General features: G+C 35.9%; 8 protein-coding genes across 11 annotated transcripts in view; 3 read left to right on the plus strand and 5 right to left on the minus strand.

The window, feature by feature from the left end:
* LOC129786110 (replication factor C subunit 4) overlaps nt 1-24,485 on the minus strand; it is a 635,780-nt gene that overhangs the window by 98,788 nt on the left and 512,507 nt on the right. The window lies entirely within an intron of this gene.
* Nucleotides 1-24,485, minus strand: part of LOC129785980 (extended synaptotagmin-2) — a 633,447-nt gene that overhangs the window by 98,788 nt on the left and 510,174 nt on the right. The gene's annotated exons all lie outside the window — the stretch shown is intronic.
* The window catches only part of LOC129785995 (protein kinase C-like), a 501,513-nt gene that overhangs the window by 98,788 nt on the left and 378,240 nt on the right, over nt 1-24,485 (minus strand). The window lies entirely within an intron of this gene.
* On the minus strand, nt 476-3,193 carry LOC129786010 (zinc finger protein with KRAB and SCAN domains 7-like). The gene is made up of 7 exons (XM_055820765.1): nt 2,985-3,193; nt 2,822-2,905; nt 1,976-2,760; nt 1,763-1,918; nt 1,478-1,681; nt 892-1,413; nt 476-824 (listed from the first exon to the last, which is right to left on the minus strand). Exons 1-7 carry the CDS (start codon nt 3,105-3,107, stop codon nt 785-787), a joined length of 1,914 nt encoding a protein of 637 aa, XP_055676740.1. The 5' UTR covers nt 3,108-3,193; the 3' UTR covers nt 476-784.
* Nucleotides 3,432-7,752, plus strand: LOC129786073 (E3 ubiquitin-protein ligase Godzilla-like). The gene is made up of 3 exons (XM_055820876.1): nt 3,432-3,623; nt 4,227-5,594; nt 6,700-7,752. Exons 2-3 carry the CDS (start codon nt 4,501-4,503, stop codon nt 7,109-7,111), a joined length of 1,506 nt encoding a protein of 501 aa, XP_055676851.1. The 5' UTR covers nt 3,432-3,623; nt 4,227-4,500; the 3' UTR covers nt 7,112-7,752.
* On the plus strand, nt 8,005-9,627 carry LOC129786138 (60S ribosomal protein L5). The gene is made up of 4 exons (XM_055820980.1): nt 8,005-8,118; nt 8,322-8,585; nt 8,660-9,097; nt 9,348-9,627. The coding sequence occupies exons 1-4, from the start codon at nt 8,116-8,118 to the stop codon at nt 9,534-9,536; spliced, it is 894 nt and encodes a 297-aa protein (XP_055676955.1). The 5' UTR covers nt 8,005-8,115; the 3' UTR covers nt 9,537-9,627.
* LOC129785979 (CCR4-NOT transcription complex subunit 3) lies at nt 10,158-16,591 on the minus strand. Its single transcript, XM_055820706.1, has 9 exons — nt 16,413-16,591; nt 15,942-16,039; nt 14,591-15,755; nt 14,401-14,526; nt 14,162-14,333; nt 13,608-14,103; nt 13,417-13,527; nt 13,132-13,341; nt 10,158-12,995 (listed from the first exon to the last, which is right to left on the minus strand). Exons 1-9 carry the CDS (start codon nt 16,435-16,437, stop codon nt 12,897-12,899), a joined length of 2,502 nt encoding a protein of 833 aa, XP_055676681.1. The 5' UTR covers nt 16,438-16,591; the 3' UTR covers nt 10,158-12,896.
* On the plus strand, nt 16,862-23,512 carry LOC129786008 (protein real-time). Of its 2 annotated transcripts, XM_055820762.1 has the most exons (7): nt 16,878-17,094; nt 17,476-17,750; nt 17,816-18,759; nt 18,830-18,951; nt 19,120-19,197; nt 21,245-21,503; nt 21,574-23,512. In XM_055820762.1, the coding sequence occupies exons 1-7, from the start codon at nt 17,032-17,034 to the stop codon at nt 21,861-21,863; spliced, it is 2,031 nt and encodes a 676-aa protein (XP_055676737.1). In that variant the 5' UTR covers nt 16,878-17,031; the 3' UTR covers nt 21,864-23,512. The 2 variants fall into 2 exon arrangements, with proteins under 2 accessions (XP_055676738.1, XP_055676737.1); XM_055820763.1 differs by lacking the exon at nt 19,120-19,197 and having other exon boundaries at nt 16,862-17,094.

The raw sequence follows: 24,485 nt of genomic DNA on the forward strand, positions 1-24,485 counted from the left end.
AATTATGTTTATAAATTTCATGAAAAATATTATCTTTTCAAAACATTTGGTTTGGTCGCATTCCTAATTTTTCTGTCATCATAACCAAAGTATTGCAGCACAGTTTTTAGAGTTTTGCGAGATTAAAAAAAATCTTTGCAGAAAATGAGTGGAGCCCGATTGGTTTTTGGAAGGAAACAAGCAGAACAAGCCCAGAAATGGTAAACTGTTCACTAATTCTCTCAATATTCACGGAAAATCATGGTGATTACATAATCTGAACAAATCCAAAAAAAATTTTGCTCTCAGGGTTTCTTCTCTTGTCACCTTTGGGACTGCTGGTGCCCTAGGAGGACTCTACTTTACGGATTGGAAAGTAGTATGCCGCTATATTCCCTTCTACAACACCAAATTCAAGGATGAATAGTAAATTAATTTAATCTTTAAAAAAAAATATGTAAAATTCTCCTCATATTGAATCAATAGAGTCTGAGTGTTTAAATTGCATTGAGAACTTTATTTTCTGGTTTTTAGTTAAAAAAAAAACAATACAAAATTAAAGACGGAATGATATTTGCCACGAAAAACTTCAAGAATTCATTGGCCAGGAGACTCTGCTGCAGTTTTTGTGGTCAATTTCAGAGTATGTTTTAAAATAATTTGTCATAGTATTGGAACAATGACGATATAGATTCTTTAATATTCGATTAAAGAGTTAGACAAAAAGTTCTGGCAGCAAAAATCTTAACTTACATCAAAGCGTAGTCCGGAGTTGTAAAAAAAAAGAAAAATGCTGTGAACGTTGTTACGATAATTTTCCGGCAAGAGCTTTAGCCCTGAGCACGCTGAAAAAAATTAACAAGCATTCAAATAAACACGTAATAGCATAAATACTAAATTAATGTTTCTCACCTTTCTTCCTCTTCGCGTTTCTTATTGTATGCTGCAAGCTCCTGAGGATGCATGCGTTTCCGGTGACTGTAGTAGTTTCCGGAAGAAGCAAATGTCCGGCTGCAGAACTGACATGAGAATTTCTTTAATCCCGTATGCTGAACCATATGATTCAGGAGGGTATTTTTCAATTTGAATGCCCTCCCGCACTGGGAGCAGCAGTAGGGCTTGAGATCTGTATGCTGAACCCGTACGTGGTTCCTCAGGCACTGTCGATTGAGTGCTGAATATTCACAGAGATCGCATTTGAAGCGCACCATTGAATGCTGCACCATGTGCTTCCGCAGACAAAGTTTATTCTTCAGCCACTTCCCACACTGTTGACACTGAACTTGATGGACACGAGGTTGGTGGGTTGTCAGGTGATATGTGAGATTCCCCTTGCAGGCAAATTGCTTGGCACACACATGGCAAACGAAGCTAACACCTTGCTTCGTATGAGCCACATTGATGTGAGTTGACAGGCGTCCAGGAGATGAGAATCTGCAAATTAGGGATTTGTTGTACATTAATAAATTGCAATGAATCCACCATGAATAAGTCTTACGTTTTCCCGCATTCATCGCACACATGTGCTGCTCTCTGGCTTTCCGGTTGATGTGAAATGGCATGGGCAACGAGAGCACTACTATAACTAAATCTCCTCGGACAATCTGGACAGGCAAGGGGCCTTTTCTCCTCTGGCAGGTGATTTTGTATGTGATACTGCAAAATCTTCGGGCATGTCATCATTTTACTGCATTCAGGACATCTAAATAATTTGTTTTTACAATATTAAATCTTGGTGAAGCTTAAATTATGAGAAACTTTTATTATAGATGGTGGTATGTACCTAAAAGCCTCTGGCTGAAGATGCCTTGCCATGTGCATGGCCATTGCTCGAGGTTTTATCAACTTAACTCCACAACAGATAACGTATCCTTTTATATTGTGAAATTCTGTGTAGTGATTGCAGAGGACAGATAATTTCTTAAATCCTTTCTTTCCACTGAAAGGGAGAGTTTCTTTTAGTATTTTAATAAAATTAATTTAAAAGACTGTTTACCTCTTGCTTCCATCGGTACAAAGATCGCATTCTAATCTATAGAATTTAGACATGAGGGAGATGAGGGGTTTTCCTCTAATAAGAAGTTTGCTATCTTGAATGATTCTCTTGGGGAAATCAGGAAATTCAATATTCTCCAGAAAGTCCCTTTTAGATTCATTATTTTCTCTCTCCTCCAAGTGTGGAGTGTTGTCCAAAGATAAATCCATTTTATCTGCAAGTTCATTTTCATCCGCTAATTCTTTTGCAAAGTTATCCGAGCAATCATCAATGGGACTCTCCATTTTATCTTTCACCTTCTTCTTCCGGATACGCGTTGGCAACTGCAACGTAGCTTTTGGATGTTTTTGATTCTCTATTACTTCCGAATCTTGTTGATTGTTTTGCAGTACCTGCTCAACTTCTGCATGATACTCTTCCACAATTGGTGGGGGTTTTGTTGTTGATGCAACAGCATCCGTGCTTGTTGTGATGATGGGAAGAGTGTTGTGTGGTACTTCCTGAATCGTATAATTTGTCGTGGCTGTGCCGTTGTTGAATGTGACGGAACTTATAACAGCCAATGTGGTGGGAACTGATCCACTGGAAGCAATGGCATTGTTTAAACTTTGCAAATCAATTTGACCGGCATTGATGTCCTCGAGCTTTATGAATTCCTGCAACTGATGATGGGCCATTGTGATGGATTTTTGACTGGAATCCAGTATTGCTGGAGATGCTGATGTTATTATAACTGGGCTACCCTGAGTTTGAGCATAGGCAAGCATTGATTGGTTTTGTGCCACCTGCAATGGGATTTTTTTTGTTTAAACGCTGCATTTACAAACAAAATGTGTTTTTGTTTACCTCTTCGTAAAATTTGTGAAATGCCTCAATTTTTTCAATACACCCCAAACAAATATCCTTCGGGAGATTATCATCTTCCTTTATCTACAACAAAGAGGAAGTTTTAGTATTATTTGTGGCAGTTTTACAAGGATTTTGGGAGATAATTGAAGATTTTTTTTACCTCAAAACATAAATATTTAAGAATTTTCTGAATAATTTGATTTTCTTGTATTTTCGCATCAAACAAATTAAATGCGGCATTATTGTTGAAGAGGCACAAACGACACACGGTGGACTCATTCATTGCTTTAGTAATTCACTTAATAATAATAATAAAAATACGCGTTTTTTGCAAAAGATTAAAAAATTCTAAATATTTTTGTTTGTTGACACCGAGGTTGACATTTTTGTGAAGAAGAAAAATTTGAATCTTTCGCGATTCAACTGTTTCTCTGTGGGGGTTTCTCAATACCTAGAAATAATGTATTCTAATGGAAGGCATTTCATTTATTATTTTCTTCATTTTTTATTCTCTTTTCTTATTAAATTTTCTTGCAAAAGTGTCTAAAAAAACCCCAGAAAAAATATTTTTGTTAATTTTGGGAGGAAAAGAAAAAATGAGAATCAGACACTTGAATCTACTTACGATGAATTACCCCCTGTGTGGTTCCCCTCACAACCATAATAATAAAAATATAAAATAAATTGTGCGAAGGAAAATTGTGCGAAAAATAGCATAAGAGCTGCGTTTTATTATCTTAATCTAGTGCAAAAGGATCAAGGCTTATCGTGGCAAATACACCATGAACTGCTAAACGGGGTAAGTTTTCTGTTTCTGCTTTAAAAAGTGGTGTGTGTGAAAAAATGGGTGCGATGTCAAAATAGACGCATTTTTCCATTATGTTGTGTTGCCTTGAAAATGAATATTTGCAATATTTGCCATGTTTGTGGTATTTCCAATGCGAGCTCATGAGTTTTAGCAGCTGAATGTATTTCCCAATTTACCTATCGTGTTTTCGTTGGAGCAGGTAGAGTGCAGACAGTCCGTGACGTCGTGACTCACTACCTCTGTGCTCTGTGAAAAACACAATGGAGAAGGGAAAATGAGATGGGTTTTATTTAATAATTTTTCTTTCCGGTAAGATGGCTTAGAAAGAATGTGTGTTGTGCTTGCGTTGAAAATGATAGGAAGAGTGATAAAATTCCTCAATGCAATCACATTGTATAAGCAAGGACAAGAGGATTCTGTACGATAAGATGTGGTGAAGTGAATGATATCTCCTGCTTGTGTTTAGGAAGAATATTATGTAGGTAGAGAGATGGGTAGATAGATAGAGAGAGAACTTGAAGTTGTGTAGTTGTGATAAAGGTTCCCACACCATGGAATTATCTCTTATTTACATGCCAAATCTCATATTTGCAGGAGCTGCTGCTGACTGTGAGCGAGGAGTACCCCCCGTACGTATCTTCTTCACACAGCTGAGTGTGACCATAACGATTGTGTAGTGCAGCTGCTATGACTACATCGGCGTTTCTGTTGCTGAAGCTGTGCATCATCATCATCAATTGAGGGAGAGAAGAGAGATTCTTTTCACAAACATCAAAACACAAGGAAGAGGAGAGAATCTGTGTGGTGTAGCATAAGAAAAGCTAAAGAGTAAAGTGTGACAGAGAGGACAAAGTTATCTATATACAAAATGGAAATTGTCTACTTGATCACATTGACTATGGCGGTGCTTGTGCGCGAAATTGCGGGTGATATTCTTGTGTATCCGAAGATTGTGAATCAAATTGTGGCTCAATTTCACGATATGCCCGCACACTTTGGTCCATCTTTCTCTTCACCCGGCCTCCGGGCTGTTGCCATCAATGCAACCCCTACGAATGGCTGTCAACCTCTTAGTCCACCACCAAAATTGCAAAATGATTCACATCCCATAAAGTATGTTGCCCTCATAGCACGATACAATTGCAGCTTCGAGGATAAGATAAAGAATGCCCAAAAGGGCAATTACGATGCTGTTATCGTGTACAATCTCGGAAGTGACGATTTGGAACAGATGTCCGTCAAGGATCCAGATGAAATTTTTATTCCGTCAATGTTTGTGGGTGAGAATACGGGAAAGATTATCCTGTACAACTATCTCAATGAAGACGGATACCTATTGGTGCTCAACGATGATCTCCCATTCAACATAAACACCCACCTCATATTGCCCTTCTCCATCGTCGTGGGGCTGTGTTTCGTTATAATGATCGGCTTTATGGTGGTCAGATGCATCCGTGATCAACGCCGTCTCCGTCGCCGTCGTCTACCAAGTAGTGTCCTCAGGAAGATACCAATGATTAAGTTCTCGAAGCAATGTAACTACGAGACGTGCGCAATATGTCTCGAGGATTACATTGAGGGTGAGCGTCTTCGTCTTCTCCCGTGCAGTCATGCCTATCATCCCAAATGCATTGATCCATGGCTCACGAAAAATCGCCGTGTATGCCCCATTTGCAAGCGGAAGGTTTTCGGGAGGGGTGAACGAAGACGCCCACGTAGGCAACGATCGTCATCAGACAGCATGTCCTCATCGGAGGTAGATGATACTACACCATTACTCAATCCCGTTGGCAATGCATCCCATGGCACGTTTGGATCTGCCGCACGGGATCGAGCTGCAGATTCACACACACCACCAAGTGGTCCCACACCGAGGGTGAACCCCTTCGATCGTGTCCCAAATCTGCCACCTCAGGTTGTTTTCAACGAAGCAACAGGACGTCCTTGGGGCTTTCTCCTCAGGTAATTTTTTGCCATTGATTACATATTTTTCTTTTGCCTAACCTACGAGTTTCGTCGTTCCGTCTACTATTATCACATGGCCCCTTTCTGCACATTATCTCTTTACGCAAAAAAAAATTAATCTGTGACAGGCAATTGGCTGAAATCACTCAAAATGATACGATGAGGGTTTTTTTTAAAGTAAAAAATGAATCACTTTAGATGTTTTTTTTTTAACTAAAGAATATTTTTTAAAATTGATTTTTTTTTTACAATTTTGTTCAATCTTATGTAATTGCGTGATATATGAATTTTTTCGTGAATTCCTCTATATAATATTTTATGCGAATGCGACACATATTTATTGAATAGTAATCTATTATTTTTTTTCATTTTCAATATACATATTGATTGACCTTTGATTCCTATGCCTTTTATGGAAATTGCTTTGTGAATGTTTCTTTGCTGTTTAATAATAACTCATATATGTTCGCGTAAGTTACGAATAAAATATACTCCATGTTGTGGAAGAAAGTTTGGACCAGAGGGGAATGTTGTGGGCAGAGTGCGGTCATTCAATTTTACCGAGAATGTGCCCTTCAACCCTGATAATGAGCATGAAATTTATGACACAAAATAAGTCATTTAACGTATAATTGTGAGTTGAAGGAACATTTTGGGCAGTAGAAGATCATCTTATTGAAGAAAAAATATAGTTTTAACGTCTAATTTATCTAATTTAATTAAATTCAGTCATCTTACATAGGTATAGTGTATTCTGTATGAATTTTCTGTATATTTGTAGTAAAAAAACATTGTTCCATTCATCAGATAAAAACATGCCAAGTTTGGATCGTTTTATCAAAACAAAAAAAGAAGATTACGAGACCTTGAATGACTAATGCTCGTGTTTAGTTAGCATGAGAAATTTTTAAAGATGTAGCATCAACTTTAAAATGATAAAATTAAATTTTTACCTTTAAAGGAAATTATTTTTTAGCACACTTAATGATTTAAGCTTGATAATTTCGACTGTGGCGAAATTTATTTTGAAGCTTCACCTCATGCGAGAGATTTTGTGAAAGAAATGCTAAATGGAGTAACATTTTTTTCATCATCTTTGTAGGCTCTTTAGCAGGCGCCAGTCACTGCCTGATTCCAATTCGAATCCACGTGGGAATGATGGTGAGATTGAGAGGGGAGAGAGGCAAATACGGATTCCCACACGCTCAGCGTCCAGCAATAATGTTTTGAATGCCAATTTGAGTGGATCGCTGAGGAGTGAGGATGATGATGACAGTGATGGACCAATTTTTGCACGCCCTCCATCGACCATTGGGCAGCAGAGGCAGCCACAACAACAGTCAGCTGCTGGTGCTGCGGAACGATCAAGTGGGGGAAATAGAATGCTGAGAATTGGCGTTGCTGCCATTCCGAATACCAACTTCCCTTCGCCATTGCAGGAGCGGGCAAGGTATCACAGGGCTAGAACAGCTGCCTCACGAACGACCAACAACAGCGATGACTACGTTGTGTGATTGAGCACCTCTCTCCCCCTCCTCGCTCCATGCGTACATACGATGTCTCCCAGTCCCACAAAGACGGTAGTGCGATATGAAATAATTATTTTAAAAGTTGTAATGTAGAAATAAAACACAAAAAATAAGTGAAGGACGCGTAGAACGTGTGTGTACCTTGTGCTGAAATTAAAGGATTATTTGATAAATAGAGAAAAAAAAAGACGAGGGGAAAATATTTTATGATAATTGTGATTTTAAATTGCGATTTTTACTATATACATATTAGTTGTTTTGGCGGAGGATACAGTGAAAGAGAAATAAAATCAGAAGAAGACAGAATTCTCCCTATATACTTCACATATACACCGTATATAGACATTATATGACTATGTATGAAATAATTAATGATTAAGTGAAATGAACGTTTACTATTTTTTTTTTGTAAAAAGAACTATCGGAATGAGAAGCCATCGTGCTTAAAATTTAGCAAAGAGAAGCTGCAAATTGGATTATTTTATTAAAATTTTCTGTTACTAATTATAATAATATGTATAGTTACAACAAAAAAAAAACTCTATGTAATATGTAATGTTATAAAAGTCGAAATTTAATATAAAAATGCAATCTAATGAATCTAATAAACCTTTTTCATTCACAAATTTTGTAATTAATTTTTTTTACAAAAAGGTCTTCTAAAGGAATTTTTACAAAACGGCTGGGATGATCGATTTTCCAAATTTTCAAAAAAAAATCTTTTAATTATTTATTTTTTTTTGGAGAATAAAATTTTCACAGAAAAATGAAACAAAAATCACGTAAACTGCAACTTTTCACTGAATTTTTTGAAACTTTCAAATCCCATTTGAAAACAAAAAGAATAAAGAATCAAATTCATGAAATCGGAATCAGACATTGATTCTGGAATTTGCAGTCAGTGAATTACCCCTTTTTGGCTCCCTCTCCGTAAAAAACGTGCTGTTTTTCGGCCGTCCGGGAAAGAAAGTGCCGATTTTTAGTGAAAAATGGTAAATAAATAATTCAGTCCCTTTGTATCTGTCGTCCAAGGGCATGTGGATTTGTGGGAAATTGCAGAAACTCTGTGAATTAATGGGGAATTGTGTGTATTTGCAATTTTCCTAAACTGCACTTGCACGTGGACGCAGCGCCATTTTGTTGGGTAAATTTTTGTGATTTTTTACGGATTTTTCTGCCTTTTCCTCCCATCCAGGGGTTTGTGAAAGTTGTGAAGAATAAGCAGTACTTCAAGCGGTACCAAGTTAAGTTCAAGAGGCGCCGCGAGGGACGCACGGACTACTATGCCCGGAAACGCTTGACGTTCCAGACGAAGAATAAGTACAATACTCCCAAGTATCGTCTTATTGTGCGCCTCAGCAACAAGGATATCACCTGCCAGATTGCCTATTCGCGCATTGAGGGTGATAAAATTGTGTGCGCCGCCTACTCCCATGAATTGCCCAAGTATGGTATAAAGGTGAGTGAAAGTGAGGTTAGAAGCCACGTCATGTGTGGGGTTCTAAACGTTCCGGATTGTCTTTTTCTTTCTAGGTGGGTCTTACCAACTATGCTGCCGCTTACTGCACCGGTTTGCTGGTTGCCAGGCGAATCCTACAGAAATTGGGACTCGATAGCCTCTACAGTGGATGCACTGAGGTTACGGGGGATGCATACGATGTGGAGTCCCTGGAGGACGGGCCAGGTGCTTTCCGGTGCTTCCTCGATGTGGGTCTTAGTCGCACCACAACAGGAGCTCGTGTGTTCGGGGCCATGAAGGGCGCCGTCGACGGTGGTCTCAACATCCCGCACAATGTGAAGCGATTCCCTGGCTACAGTGCAGAGAGCAAGACTCTCAATGCTGACGTTCACCGTGCCCACATCTTCGGGCAACATGTTGCCAACTACATGAAGATGCTGGAAGAGGAGGACAATGAGGCCTTCAAGCGTCAGTTCAGCAAGTACATCTCTCTCGGAATTCGGGCTGATGATGTAAGTCACTTCCACTTCCTTTTTTCTTCGCAAAAGAAGTCCCTTAAATTACAGCAATGCTACAATCTCTTAGCTCTTGCTGTGCCGAAAAGGGACGATATGAATATCTGGCTTTTGTTCGGAGTTTAATGTAAATCTCATCATAAATTCAACTTCCTGTAAAGAGTCCAGACAATTCCTTCTTTTCTCCCGAGAAAAATTAATTTCTATTGATTGAAAGATTAATTTTTATTTCTTTTCTTTATTATAGCTTGAGGAAACTTACAAGAAGGCCCATGCCGCAATCCGTGATGATCCAGCCCATAAGAAGGCTGAGAAGAAACCTGTCACCAAGAAACGATGGAATAAGGCCAAGTTGACATTGGAGCAGCGCAAGCAGAATGTTGCCGACAAGAAGGCTGCCTTCTTAGCTAAATTGCAAACTGAGGTTGAAGCATAAATTGATTGAGCTTCCCTGGCAGGTTTTCCTTTCTTTGTGGGAAAACTTCTCAAATTGTGTTTGCATAAACTCAATAAAGAAAAAAAAATAATTGTGTTCTTTTCCTCTTGTGGGGCATCTCTTGGAGAATTTTCCTGGACTTTGAATTCGTCTTTGAAAGATTGATTTTGGAGTGGATTCTGGTATAAATCTTTTCATTTTCTTTTCGTACAATTCGCCAGTTATAAGATTTTTGGTATATTCTGGGAAAAATCTTACAAGATTTTAATATTTGATTTATTTATTGAATCAAGGTTTTGAAGGAAAATTACTTTTCCATGACTGAAGATTTTTCTCCTTTTTCGAAACAAAACATTCTTTTTTTTTAACCGTCAAAATCTTACAACAATCTTTTAAGATTGTTAGAAAAGAAGAGATTTTTATCAGAATCTTTCAAATTCATTTACAATTTAATTTGGTACATATTTGAATTACGTTCTTCCCAAAGACTGTAGACGAGTTCCCCGACCCTTTTCCCTTTTAGAAAATTATTTCTGTTATCAATGGGCTCTCAGGAGAATCCAAAAAAAGGAAGCAATCAGGCAAATGTTCATTGCCAAAAAAAAATCTCATGACAAGATGTCTGGAAAGTAAATTAATTATTTAATTACTTTTTTTCTTTACATTAGTGTTGTATTTTTGCATTATAAAAATGCGCTCATTTTGCTTTTCTCCATCTTAACTTGCATCCTTATCAATTTATATATCTTGTTAAATCTTAAGGTAATTCCAATTAATTACCTACTTCATTTTTTTCCTCATATTGTGTGTCAAATTCATACTACAGAAAAGTATGTAATCGTCAGAGGGGCGCAATTTTCCTGGCTCCTCCTGTGAGCTACTTGAAATTACTACCAATTTCTATTAACACATTCACTGCCAGGACAATGTTTTTTATGTAAATTTAAATGAGAGGCCAACATAAACATAAATCCTCGACACTTTATTGAAGCATGCGATTAAGGATTTCTTCTTTTTTTCCTTTTAGCCCCAATCAGGAGTTTCCTACACTCTGGCGAACGAGATAATATCGTTCCTGTCGTTGAATGTGTTAAGATAATGAAAATTTTAAAGTATACCGCATTTTTATGTTTATTCCACTATAGACAATTTAAATTGAGAATTGTTATAAAATATCTATTCAAACTAACTTTGCATCGAAGCAACACTCTTAATGAATTTATCAACCAATCAGAGAGACTTCCAATTCTTCATTCAGCTGCAATTGGTGGAGCATTAATGCAAAGTTACTTTGAATGCTTTGAATATACAATTACAAAATTTTTATTTTTTTTTCGACACCTAAAATAGGTTGTAAATAATATGAGGGGACACATAAAAACACGGTATACACATATTGTATGTTTTTTGTATTATAACTCCCTTACTTTACACACTATTTCGATGACAAAAAGGACGCTGGGACTTGAGGGGGATTTTTCAAACAAATCATCTCATTTTTTTCTTCTTATGTTTATTTTTACTGCCTGGAAAGATCCATGGAAAAGGATCTCCATCAATCATTTAGTTTTTTTTAGATAAACTTGCATGTTTTTTTCTTTTACTGCTACTGCTTTTTTGAGACAAATCCAGGAGGGGGTAATGTGAGTTTTATAAATTGAAAAAAGCGCGATTTTGTGAGATATTTCTAAGTATTTTCTCTCTTTTTTTTTTACTTTGCATGCAATAAATGAGTTTAACAAGAGACGGAATCAAATTCTAAAATTTTCAGATTCATTTATCATTTTACAAATTAACTCCTTATCAACTGTTTCATTTAAATGCACTTTAATTACATTATTTATTTTTTTAAGGTCTCCATCATCTGTTTTTTTTTCGGTCTCGTCTCCTTGTTTTTCTTTTCTTCACAGAACACATTTTCTCTGTTTGAATTTTTTCTTTTATTAATAAATACATTCTTTTTTTAACATTTTCATTTACCATTCATTATGCACTGAGTTTTCAAAAGGTTTTTTTTTCCTCAATAATGTATTATTTTTATGTTTAAAATTTGAATATCATAGCATTTTCTTTTAGACAATTTTGAACAAAAAAATATTATTTTTGGTTTTCAATTTTTTTGCATCTTTTTTTTTCACTGTAATTAATTCCTCTTTCGTTTGCATTGAACATCGAGGTCTGTGTGTATAAACTGGAAAAGATAAAACGCAACTTTTTGACAGTGTTCAATGTAAATGGATTAATTTCTGTTGTTCTATAGGTAGTATCCCCCGAGCTAAGCACACAATTCTTTATATTTCGAAAAATTAGATTAATAAAATGCATTTACAATGATATCCGTATGTGATTGCTTTTAATTCACAAAAACTGATTTTTACACCAAAATTGTAAATGAAAATCAATGTCTTTGGCTCTACGCTTTTCTTTAGCAATAAATGAAGCTGAAGATATAGCCTAAAGGGAATTTAATTGAAAATTTTGATCATTTGGGATGAGTTTAAAACATAAACTAATAATCAATATTCGACAATTTATACTCAAACCAAGAAAACTATTTTTTTTCTCAAGACTGGACCAAATGAAAGATCCGGATTGCAATTCGATTCAACGAAAAGTTGAGATTTTAACAATACTACAGACAACCGACAACATTAGACCTACACAATGAGTCAAATACAGCGAGTAATTAAAATTGTGTGCTAATTCGGGGAACTTTTATGTTTTTAGTAGTTTATTTCTGTGCTTTTTATATCATTGAATTAGATTGTTGTGAAACAATCTACACGCTTTTTTACCGGCAATAATTGTCCTTACGTTTCTTTTATTTGTTTCGTTTTTTTTCCTATCAGAGATTTCTTCATAAAAACTGTGTACCTTGTCGACATTGCTGCAACAGTAATTGGGATGTATTTTGTCGCTATTTATATTTTTTAAATATATTTTATATATCGGTATAAAAAATGTTTTTGTTTCTATCACTGATCAAATTGTTGAATTGTCGCATTTAAGTGTTATCATTATTTTCTCTCGCTCTCTTTACACATTCTCGTTTGTTCACTAAACAATTGATTTTTTTTGTAGTATTCTGTCTCTTCTCTCACACAGGGAGTAGGTTGTTGCTTTTTTTTTTTTACATCTGTTTTGTTTTATTGTTTGAAAAATTTAACCAATACATATTTACCTCTTTTTTTTAATGTTCCATTAATGTCGGAATTTCACCTTTTCACGTCCAGCATCTTTGACACGCTCACAATATCCTGAATTGTTGTTGTTGTTGTGTGCAGGTTTTTTTCTTGGAGATTTCTCCAACTGAATCAACGGTGTGGCATTTAAATCGTGAATCTCTTCCCAACCACATTATCAATTCAGGTCCCTATCTTCTAAGTACTTGTATTCAAATGTGAATCCCTCCTTCTTTCGTTGCCCCCACTTTTCATAATCGAAATAGATGTACGTACCCTGTGGAAAATATTTGAATGAAAATTTTTGTATTTTTCAACAAAAACAAAAATGCATGCTTTCTGCATTTAACGCTTGTGCGAATTTTTCCCTTCATTTAACCACCTTTTTTTCGCTTGTTTTTTGCACAACTCACCTGTTCGTATTCTTCATTAATAATTTTGGGCTCTTCGTGACGCTGAAACCACATCATGTACTTTGTGTGAAAACGCCAGCTTTGCTTTTTCAGAGCCTTGGCTGCCAAATATTGAGCTTTTGTCCCCTCCATGTAGTAAAAGACAAAGAATAACGTCTCGGGTGATAATCGTTGGAAAAATTCAACAGTGTCAGAATGAGGCAGTTGATTCTGCAAAAAACAATAAAATTAAATTATTTAATTAAAAAAAGGCATAATAAATTTATTTTCACAAGAAAATCATACCTGCGGATAATGTTGTGGAGTCTGCACTGGCTGTCGCTGCTGGTATGTCCTTAATCTCTCACAATCACTCGGCGTTGGCAAATGATAGAAAGCAGCCTCCATCATTTGGAACTACAAAAACAGGAAAAGATTAAAGATTTTTTAAATGTATTCAGGATGCAAAAAAATGACTATTAAATTTTTATTTTTACCTGTAACTGATGCTCTTTCTGCAGTGGTGACGGTCCCAGTGGAGCAACACCGAGCAGCGGCGGTATGTGCGCCTCATTAGTTCCCGAATTTTTAATACTACTCGTCACAACATTGGCGACATTCACATTGGGTCCATTCGTAGCTGTCGCAAGGACTGGTACCCCCGTTACCGAGTCCACGTACAGTTGCTGTTGCTGCGGTAGAATGGTGGATGTAACAGCCGATTGGCCAACGGCTGATGTTGTCATAGTGGGTGCTATGGAACCAGACGACATATTTCCCGTCACGGACACCGATGATTGGGCCACGGTAGACAAACCAGCCCGGGAGATCGCTTCTTGTGCCATTGTTTTCAGTGTTGACATTGAATCAGACGCCACTTCTGCGGCTACAACCGATGCTACCAGAGAGTTCGATGAGACGGGTGCGTTCTTCAGATTCATACTTGGACCATTCACCATTTGTTGCTGCGGCGAAAGCAGTCCCGGAGATGCTCTAAAAAACACACAAAAGTGTTAAATAAAATCCTTTTTACAGCTAAAACAAAACTTACCTGCTAGCAGTAATCGAGTGACTGGGTGAGACGCAGTTTGTACTGTTGCTACTGCTGCTCACAGTACTATTGATGAAAATGCCTTCTGAGGCAGATGCGGCCGTTAAATTAGTATGAATCAAATTACTATTCGGGATCTGCGGAGGTGCGACACTACCTGTCGATGAGATGCCTAAAAACAGAGAATAAAAGAGTTAATTTGATAAAGAAAAATATCCTCAAAAGAGTAATAAAATTACTTTGATTTTGTGGAATATTAGTCGGTTGAGACTGATGGCTACTTGTGAGCGCCGAGAGAAGACCCACCGAAGACGTTGCCGTGGAATATGATGGCATCTGGTGAACAGGACCATTCTCCATTAGTGCTGAAATGAGATTGGAGATTAAAGCAATTGAACAATAATGTGTAGAAGGAAGTGCAGCACTTACATGTATTATGTTTGGCAACGACAGCAAAAGCCATTGAAGGTGTGGCTGGAACTGCAACTGGCGGCTGGGAGGATAATGACGTGACAGAGGAGACCAGTGATGACGCCGATGGTAGCAATGGGATATTTTTGCTTGGCGTTGAACACACATTTTTACACGGAGGCTGAATACCCTCCTTCAGCTGGGCAGCCACCGTTGAACCGCCGACAGAACTGCTGCTTGTCAGTGTAGTACTGTTTGCCGTGGAATTGGTGCTTACCCCGCTACCGGGCATCGGGAGTGTCGCTACGGCTCCCGATGTCGCTGCCGACGAGCTCAGATCAATCTTGTTCATCCGCACAGCTGTAGGTTTAACCGGTGTCACCTTTGTGGCATCCTTGCTGCCTCTCTTTTCACTGCTAGCCAACGCATAATCTGCCGTGGCGGAATCTGCACTGTGATTGTGGGTGGTGGCGGTACTACAATTGAGCGCCGGCGACTGTGTAGGACTCGTGCCAGATGTCATGCTACTTGGCGACCCACCAGTATCATTGCTGTTGTTGCTGTCCGTCGTTGCGGACGACGCAATGCCTGTACCGGACAGTTCCACCTCATCCAATCCTGTAATATCGTCGTAGAGGTATTCGTTCTCTTCAAAGTCCGGCTCCTGTGATGATTCAATGTAGTACTCAACGTCGTCCTTTATTTTTCGTATTTGCTCCACTTCGACACCATCGTTATCCAGTAGCCGCAGAATTGTCTCGAGTTTTGTTATGTGGAACTTGTGACGATCCAACTTTGCACGCAGCTCATCCATTCGATCCTGCTTATCCTTGTCGAGACGCTTCTTTTTACCTGCCAGCAAGGATTCAATTTCACTCTCGTACTGATCAATCTGGATTTGCAGGTTGGATATTGAAGCTGTTAGCCATGTGCTCGTCTCCTCCTTTACTCGCTGAATGGGGTCTAATTTCTGTGCGGCCCCAAGACCTTCTTTTGAGTACGCCTTGGTTTTTGTCTCGCGCTCCACCACCTTGAAGCGCTCCATTTGGGTCTCTATGAGCCGCCGGTTGTCCAGCAGGGCATTTTTGTCCTTAATCTCAGCCGATGCGATCCAAGATTTGATCTGATCGCGCAATCGCTGCAGCTTCTTGATTTCCTTCTTGAGATCAGCTTCATATTTCTCCTGCAACGCAATATTCATAATAAATTCTTCATTCTTCAGCATTTATTGGGAGAGAGTCGGCAATTCAGATTAGATAAGCCACGAAAATTCTCTCGTATTTTGCACACTATACACAGCAGCAGCCTGCCTACATATTATCATGCATAATAATATGTTATGTGGATGGAAGAAATGGCATTTACTCACCTTTTGATTACTGTTTGTGGCATTATGTACCTTCTGCCAAATATCCTCGAATGTTTCCACCCCCTCAGTCACCTTTTTCAAGCATCTGTCTATTTCTCCTGCAAACCATCAAGAAGAGAGAGAAAAGGGTTCAATTAGCAACATAAAATGCGGCTTCTTGAGGAGATTTTTTATTCGCCGAGAGGAAGCGCGTTCGCTTTGTACCATCATTTCCCTCTGTGAGAAGAACAAAAAGTTCCCCCCGGAACACCTTTTCTTCACAACGGCGGCACACACACGCAGCGGGCGCGTCCCGCCAAGATATGCTTCTACCACTTCCAAGTGCCCCATTATGTTGTATTTATGGGGGTATTTGCAATCGTAAACACATCCACGATGGAAAATTTGTCAGATAATCAACTCTTGTGGAGTACAAAAAAAAATTGCAACCCCACTTTGCGACGTCTCACAATTCTTGCGCTTTTTTCTCACCTTGCAACTTTCTCGTCGCAGCCATAGCTATGTACACATGAAGACCAGGTGTTTAGACATATTCTACTCATACAATTTATGTGGAAATGATAATGCAGCTACTGCTTCGGGGGGATTTTCTTTCTTCAAATTTTCTTCTGCAATTTCACGAAAAAACAAAATGAAGGATTGACGGAGCAACGTGAAGTTTGCACACGTTCGTCAGTACACTTTTTTATTTCCTCAAGTACACTGTTAAAAAACAGTTTTGACGAATTTAAAATTCTTTTTCACATTGTTTTCTTACAAGATGTCTATTGGCCTATGAAATTGTAGCAATTTGTTTCAGATTTTTGAAGTATTTTTGAGAAAAATTGAAAATTCTCACTAAAAATAACACATAAAGTAACAACATATCTTTTTTTCCCGTGTATTCCGGAAAATATGAATGCATCAAACTTCAAATTAATACTTGATGAAACATTTTACAAACTTCATGTTGCTATAATTTATGGAATAGAAGTGTCATGAAAAAGTTTTTTCCGTAATTTCCAATTTAATTACTTTTCATTTAATATTACAAAAAACAAGGTTTTCAATTCATTCAATTGAGAAAAAGTGATAAAGTTAGTTGTGTGAAATGGTGCAAAAATATCAATCACCCGTCCGGGTCTATAAATATCCCTTTGAATTAGTTATGGCTGTAAGTGGGTGTTTTTTGGCATATTTTTTCATTATAAAGTTTTGCCTTTTAATCGCGAAATAGCCTGCCCTTTTAACCTTTCCCCCAGCCTAACTATATTATCATGTATTTGATATAATATTCAATGAGAAGAATAACAGACTCATGCAGCTGTAAATTCGCAATAAAACGCGGAAATCTTTTCACCAAGGCCAGTGACTTTCTTGCACTACATAGAGTGATATTGTAGTTAGAGAGAGTCAGTGAGATTAAATTCCATTAATTAATAAAGAAAAATCTCGTCTATTACGCAGCTAAAAGAAGATAAAAAGAAATAATGTGGTGTCTGTTTTGCAATGAATAATGAAAATGTTTTTTCTGTGACCTTTCCCACGCCTGTAGGCCTACGAACGACGGTTTCCAAAATGTCCCCAAATGCCGATTGTCCTTGATTGTGAAATCATTGAGGACGAAGAACTGGACGGAGGAGCGAAAAGGGAGACAAAGCGGCGCTGTAAATTAGCTGTCGATGCTCCTTATTTATTTAAGAAGCTAATTGGATTGGATTTTGTCTTCTTCATCCAACACAATTCACTGGACATGAGGGCAAGGACCCTTAACATCGAAGCCACCAATGAGACCTTTGCATCGAGAATTGAAATTTTTGAGCGTTGCAGGTAAGCAAAATAAATAGGTATTAACTCACAGACAAACATTCATTCATTCATTTATTTATTAACAGGTACTATGCGCATCCTGAAAATCCCAGTTGGACATGCTTCGATCAATCAGCCACGCTTGATATTAAAAACTTCTTTGGCTTTGAACATTCCATGGAGAAGATGGGGATGAAGCAGTACACACAGACAACACTTAAGGGCAAGGAGATTATTGAATATTTTATTGGTCAATTGAAGCAAGAGGGCATTTCACATGTGCCACGATGGCCGAGCTTGGATGCCAATGATGCCGATAGTGCTGATGCTGAATCTGTTAAACTCCAAACAACCAGCTCAATGTTGAAAAAGGAAGATTCAGCAAGTTTAGATGATGAATACATTTCGAAGAATCTCGGAGAGATGACTCCACTACAGGAATCTAAATTGGTCGAGCTGGAAGCTCTGCTCAAGGAGAAGAATGAATATCAGACACCGGATCACCAAATGATTTGCCGCTTTTTGCGAGCTAGAGATTTTAACGTTGAAAAATCATATCAAATGCTGCAGGATTCTCTGAAATGGCGCCAAGAAAATGACATTGATCGCATTTTGCAGCTGTACAAGCAACCACCTGTGGTTGCCAAGCACTTCCCGGGTGGATGGCATCATCGCGATAGAGACGGTAGACCGCTGTATGTGTTGCGTTTGGGGCATATGGATGTGAAGGGATTGCTCAAGTCAATTGGTGAAGAGGGCCTTCTCCGGTTGACTCTTCACATTTGCGAAGAGGGATTGCAATTAATGCGCGACAGCACGAAAGAACTTGAGAAACCTGTTAGCACATGGTGTCTGCTCGTGGATCTCGAAGGTCTCTCGATGCGTCATTTGTGGCGACCCGGTGTGAAAGCACTCTTGAACATCATTGAGACTGTTGAGAAAAATTACCCTGAAACAATGGGGAGGGTACTTATTGTTCGCGCCCCACGGGTCTTTCCCATTCTGTGGACTCTTATTTCTACATTTATCGGTGAGTTATTCATGTTTTTTTTTTGTTTTACATGATTTTCCTCTCATGATGATTTATTATTTTTTTTTAGATGAAAACACTCGCTCGAAATTCCTGTTCTATGGCGGGCAGAATTGTCTCTTCCCCGATGATGGTCTTGAACGCTACTTACCGTCTGAAATAATTCCCGATTTCCTCGGTGGACCTTGCACAGTAAGATAAAGCATTACAAGTTGTTTATATGAGCTAAATGTTGCTACTACTTGATTTTTTTTCTTTAGCTGCGTTATTAATATATAATTCGTAGTGCTCTCTAAAAAAAACGGAGTGGTATACATGATTGGGGATTTTAATTAATTTATTTATTATACTTTTTATTAGACTGGATTTCCAACTAATGGTTTCGGGATGATATCAACGACTTTCTACACACGTTGTTACACTCTATCTTGTAACTGTGTAAGAAGTGAAGCTATCGTAATTTTCAATACATAATATTCATACAATATAATAGTTTTTAATAAATATATCACCGTGTCCCATATTCAAGATTTCAATTTCACACATTTTTGCAAAAAGTCCCTGTATAGTGAACAATAATGTGGGATTAGTAACCTATATACAAAATATTTATGATTCAAAGTACAGGCATTCAATTTTATTGCTACGAAAATGCTCTTTAAATAATTTTATTAACTATAAAAAGAAAATATAAGAAGAACATTCCATTTTTTCGTGTTTAAAATCAGCAAAGTTTATGTATTATTGAATTATTGTTTTATATCAATTGGTAGTATTTGTTTTATGTTTAATACTTTTGTAATTTATCTCATTTTAATTGAAATTAATTGAATATGTAAACTCACACGCTAGCGTATTTTAAAAGAAAATTCGTGTAAAGCAAATAAAGAGAAAAACATAAGCATGTGGGCATGATGAAAGTTCAATGAATTGCGTAATATTTGGTGTATTGCAATTTAAGCTTTTTTTTCAGCAACGACCTCGTAAGATCAGGTTCAATATTTAATTAATTTTTGTTTTAAAAAAACACAGCTAAATCGGTCTTGTGATGCAGTTTAAAAAAAAAACCATAGTTTTTAATTTTTTATTGCGAAAATGTTTGAAGATTAGAATTTATTTTTCGTTAGATGTAAACCCTTCACAAAAGAACTGCACGGTCATTCATAGAAATGTTGCAGCATTACTTTTAATTTTTTTATATTGAAACAACTAATTTTGGGGCTTTTGTGTTCATAATTTATACACAGTAGTTACCTCTAAATCATCACAATTCAATTTCGTATTACGTTGTAATTGTTTACATTTTGATGCATTTTAAATAGGTACATATTGCATAAAGTCATTAATTCATGCCCTCATGGTATTTAATTATTGGGATTTAGCTGTATCATGTTTTTATAAATTTCAAGCTACAAGTTGCTTGAAGCTCTCAATTAGTACTTATTTTATTAGTTATAAAACTTAATAGTTATTCGCTTAGACTACAGAGGAAGCATGGAATGAACATGGATAATTTTTTTTATTAGTTTCTCTTCTGCTCTTATAAGGCAAAGTTTTATTATTAGAACAAACTTTACATGTACCTGCCTTTAAACTTTGCTTGTTTCTCTTACGCAATTCCTTTCCAGTTTCCTCTAAAAAATTTAAATAGGCATTTATCTTAACTAAATTACGGAGATTCTTTAACAAAAAAAAAACGATATTCGACAATTTCCGGGATTTCTTGTTAAAATTGTTTATAAAAGTCATTGTAAATATATTAATAGAGCTTGAGAAAAAAATAGCAAATCTTTGTAATAATTACAAAAAAAGCGCTTCAATGCTATGAGTGTAAAATCGGGGGAAAATTTACATCCTAACATCAAACAACAACCATTCAGTCGTTGAAATGCAGTCGTTAACCATAAAGCTGTTGAAATACTTCTTATAAATAGTTTTTTTTTCTTATTTGGTTGCTTATGAAAATTCAATTGATGAATGTAGAACGCTATAGCCTTCCGGGACATTAAGGATTCCTTTGGACTGATCCTTGGCTAACGCTTCCGGACAGATATAGTTATTTATTCTCATCAAGAGATCAAAATTTATTTGAAATTATTAGTCTTTATCAGGAAATATTTCAATGGTGTATGTAAAAGGAAAATTCATTTTATTCAATTTTAAGTTTGCGTTATTGGAAATGAGAGAAAAAGGCGGAAAATCATTTTTTTTATTTCTCTAGTATTAATTTTTAAGTAGGTATTCAATTCATCCTTTATTTCAAAGGAGAGTAATGCTTGAAGTAAAATGTTAAAAGAATTCTTTTGGCCTTTTTGTCTCATTTCAAAATTTTATTATACATTGTAGATTGATTTTTTAAAGTTCTCTTAATTTTTTTTATAAAAAAATAAATCTTCATATTTATTTTTCTGAAATATTGCACAAAATTAATTTAAAAACCAGCTTCTAATGAAAATTACAATGCGGATTTTATTGATATTTTCAGACATTAGTTCATGAAGGTGGCTTAGTGCCGAAGAGTCTCTACAAAAGTGCTCTTGAAAATGAGGGAAATGGAGAAGAGAAGGCACCCCATCCGCATCAGGATATGTATAAATCAATGGATTTGAGGGCAAATCAATTCTTTGAGCTTGTGATAAAAAATGATGATCCGAAGAGTGTACTGACTTGGGACTTTGATGTCCTCAATGTGGATGTTTACTTCACAGTATTTCGTACGATGGAGACAATTTGTCAAACTGGAGGTAATTTGCCTTAATCTCATGACTATGACAGGAAATATAAAATTTCTCTTCATTTTTTTTAATTTTGCAGATCTTTACACTTCTGTGTTTGATAGTTCGAATCTGGAAGAGGGAAAAACGTTTTTTAAGGAGGAACCAACTTTACTTTGTCGTCATCGGGAGAGTGTACAAGGTTCTCATGTAATGACAACTGCTGGCACTTACATCCTACAGTGGACTTGCTCACCATCAACAGACAAAGTGGCTCATGTTATGTACCACTATGAAATTCTCAGCTCGGCAAACTACAAAGGATCCATGACAAGTCTCCAGTCGGGTTTCTCAACAATGAGTGTTGCAAGTTCATGCCAATCTCGATGATGCGGTGATGGCTCAACATCTACATAGATACAATTGTGATTATATTGAGAAGAAAAATATATATTGGGGGTATAACTTAAAAGTATTACAAAGTGTTGTGGGCAGCTGTCAATATGCAAGTGGTCCTGGATCGCTCTAGTATAGTTGAGTGTATGTTACTATAATTTATTTCTTTCAACATACGCCTTGAGCGTATTTGGCCTTTGCAATACAAAAAAATGAATTCTATAAAAAAGCAAAGTGGACGTGAGCAGACAAAATAGCAAAGAAAATGATCGTATGTAATTGGTTGCGATCCTATAGAGAAAAGGACAATTATTATTCATAATACTTATTAAATATATCTTCAATCTTCTACCTTTTAGTAGAGAAGAAGTTTCTCATTGAATTTATGTGAAAAAAAAAAGAATACTTATGTATACTAAAATATTTGCATCACGTTCGCCAATATCTTCAAAATCAAGAAAGAACATAAATTTTAGACAAAAAAAATACCGATATGACCAGATTGATGATTTTAGCAAAAAAAAAATATGCTATTTTCAACAACGATTAAAGAGTAGGTGAGACCGAAGATAAAAGTGTCTAGTATTTTGGATAAAATTATTTATGAAATTTAAATAAAATTTGTGTAACGAAGATGTAGAAGAAAATTATGTGGTACACAAGATTGATACCTATTGGACATTATCGAATTTTGAATATATAATAAAAAAAATTATAAAACTTTCAGTAGACGCATTGAAAATTCTTAGAAAAATTAGAATTAATTTAAGGAATTTCAAATCATCTTCTATAACAATAATAATCTTATTCATTGAAAGCATGACTAATCGCAATTTTTTATAATTAGAGGCTGTTCAAATAGTTTGGAATTAATTAATTTGAATATCTACTAACTTTCAGGAAATAGAAAAAATTTTCATAAATGACCCATTTATCCCCGGTCTCCTTTACATTAGCAATCTCAAAATATCTTCTAAGAATTCTTATTAATAATAAATGAGAAGATTAGACAAATGAATATCAATATTAGATCAATTATTCTTTATAATTTAAACTCTATATTGAAAATATACATACATTAGATACCTAATCGATAATAATCTCTCTGCGGGCTGGTATTGGAACTGAAGTTTTTATAAAGGAGAAGGATGTGTATCGTTAATAAAGAGAGATATGATATCTGTAATGTATATACTTACATATCTATTGTACACTGGTATGGCAATTTTTTTCTTAAAACAAAAATTTGCATTACAGCCTAAAGGGAATTTGCTATCAAAATAATGAAACACTTATTTTATGCGTTTTTTTGTGGTAAAATTGTAGACAATAAAGAAGGTGGTCTTTTAATAGTTTTTGTTCTAAAAACACGATTTTTTTTCATCTAAAGTTTAGGTAATAAAAGCCAAAACTTTTTTATAAGAGATAATTGAAAAATGTTTTGTCTTTTCATCTATTCTGATAGCAAATATCTTTTAGGCTATATAGAATCAATAAGACTTGTTCCAGCCTACAGTTGACCTAGGACATCTTAAATTAAAATGTTGAAATTCTAGGATTTCCAATTTGGAAAAATTGCCTGAATAAATTATATAAAATCTGTATAAGCAAGGACAAAAAAAATAAACGCATGTAGAACTGAATGAAAGTCTTTTTTTTTTTACAGAAATCTGCTGCTTTTTTTTAACCCTTTCGAGGCTTAAGAATTCCAACAGGAATCTTCAGCTAAATTCTATTTTTTTTCGTTCTGATCCTGTGAGTGCTTAAGAATGTTTTTTTTAACAGGAATTCTCTTGATTTTCCACAAAGATTAAATTGTGATCAAACATAAGAAAAACCATAATTTTGATTACAAGAAATTTTCTAATTGCCGAAAAAAGGTCATATAATTTTATACTAGTTTATTATCTTAAATCGAAAGTATTTCAATAAAAAAAAGATATTTGAAATTTTCAAAATTAAGCATTATATTTAAAAATTATCCAAAAAAGGGGTTTCTTAATTTCTTCACAACCTTCAACAATCATCCATAAAAAAATGCTCTGGCTCTTAAATGTTTCTTTGAGACACCCTAATTGAAGTGGATGTTTGTGAAACAGCTCAAGTATATTTTTTTAATGGGTTATCTTTATGGCTTTTATGTATTTTTAATTATATACACCACTCATGGGAATTAAGGAAGTATTGGGGACAAACTCGTGTATGTATACGCGGAATTTCAGTTGGTAGGTATAGCCTTAAAACTTCTTTTCTAGAGCAAATAGCTTTTATTGAGCTCAAAATCAAAATTGTTAAACGTATTGATCTCACACAGAATAATCCTTTTGAATCACTTACAAAAAATTCTTTACAGACTTTATTTAGTAGTTTTAAGTATAAGTATAAAGAAGTAGTTTAATTCAGTTAAATCGAATCATAATGGGGTAAATTGGATCACTGAAAAAATCTCCTCTTTTTTGAAGAAAACAAGAAACGTAAGCTGTGATTTTTGAAGTTGACCTCCTCGACTTCTCATCTTGCTGAAGAGCTTTGAATAGCTTGAATATGATTTATTAAATAAAAAAAAATACAAAAAAAATATTCCACTCTATACGTTTCTCAAACAAACAGTTCAGT

Source organism: Lutzomyia longipalpis, chromosome 1 (genome assembly GCF_024334085.1).
Source record: "Lutzomyia longipalpis isolate SR_M1_2022 chromosome 1, ASM2433408v1".
NCBI classification, from domain to species: Eukaryota; Metazoa; Arthropoda; class Insecta; order Diptera; family Psychodidae; genus Lutzomyia; species Lutzomyia longipalpis.

Bases quoted from the DNA above. Each gene is read 5' to 3' on its own strand.
- LOC129786010 (XM_055820765.1), bottom strand. From the start codon at position 3,107: ATGAATGAGTCCACCGTGTGTCGTTTGTGCCTCTTCAACAATAATGCC. The intron at 2,761-2,821 runs GTAAACAAAAAC...ATCCCATTGCAG, and splicing joins TTCACAAATTTTACGAAGAG to GTGGCACAAAACCAATCAAT. The intron at 1,682-1,762 runs GTACATACCACC...CAAATTATTTAG, and splicing joins CTTCAGCCAGAGGCTTTTAG to ATGTCCTGAATGCAGTAAAA.
- LOC129786073 (XM_055820876.1), top strand. From the start codon at position 4,501: ATGGAAATTGTCTACTTGATCACATTGACTATGGCGGTGCTTGTGCGC. The intron at 5,595-6,699 runs GTAATTTTTTGC...TCATCTTTGTAG, and splicing joins CCTTGGGGCTTTCTCCTCAG to GCTCTTTAGCAGGCGCCAGT.
- LOC129786138 (XM_055820980.1), top strand. The intron at 8,586-8,659 runs GTGAGTGAAAGT...TTTTCTTTCTAG, and splicing joins TGCCCAAGTATGGTATAAAG to GTGGGTCTTACCAACTATGC. The intron at 9,098-9,347 runs GTAAGTCACTTC...TCTTTATTATAG, and splicing joins TCGGAATTCGGGCTGATGAT to CTTGAGGAAACTTACAAGAA.
- LOC129785979 (XM_055820706.1), bottom strand. From the start codon at position 16,437: ATGGCTGCGACGAGAAAGTTGCAAG. The intron at 15,756-15,941 runs GTGAGTAAATGC...ATTGCGTTGCAG, and splicing joins CCACAAACAGTAATCAAAAG to GAGAAATATGAAGCTGATCT. The intron at 13,528-13,607 runs GTAAAAATAAAA...CTGTTTTTGTAG, and splicing joins AGAAAGAGCATCAGTTACAG to TTCCAAATGATGGAGGCTGC.
- LOC129786008 (XM_055820762.1), top strand. From the start codon at position 17,032: ATGGTGCAAAAATATCAATCACCCGTCCGGGTCTATAAATATCCCTTT. The intron at 17,095-17,475 runs GTAAGTGGGTGT...CCACGCCTGTAG, and splicing joins CCTTTGAATTAGTTATGGCT to GCCTACGAACGACGGTTTCC. The intron at 18,760-18,829 runs GTGAGTTATTCA...ATTTTTTTTTAG, and splicing joins TCTTATTTCTACATTTATCG to ATGAAAACACTCGCTCGAAA.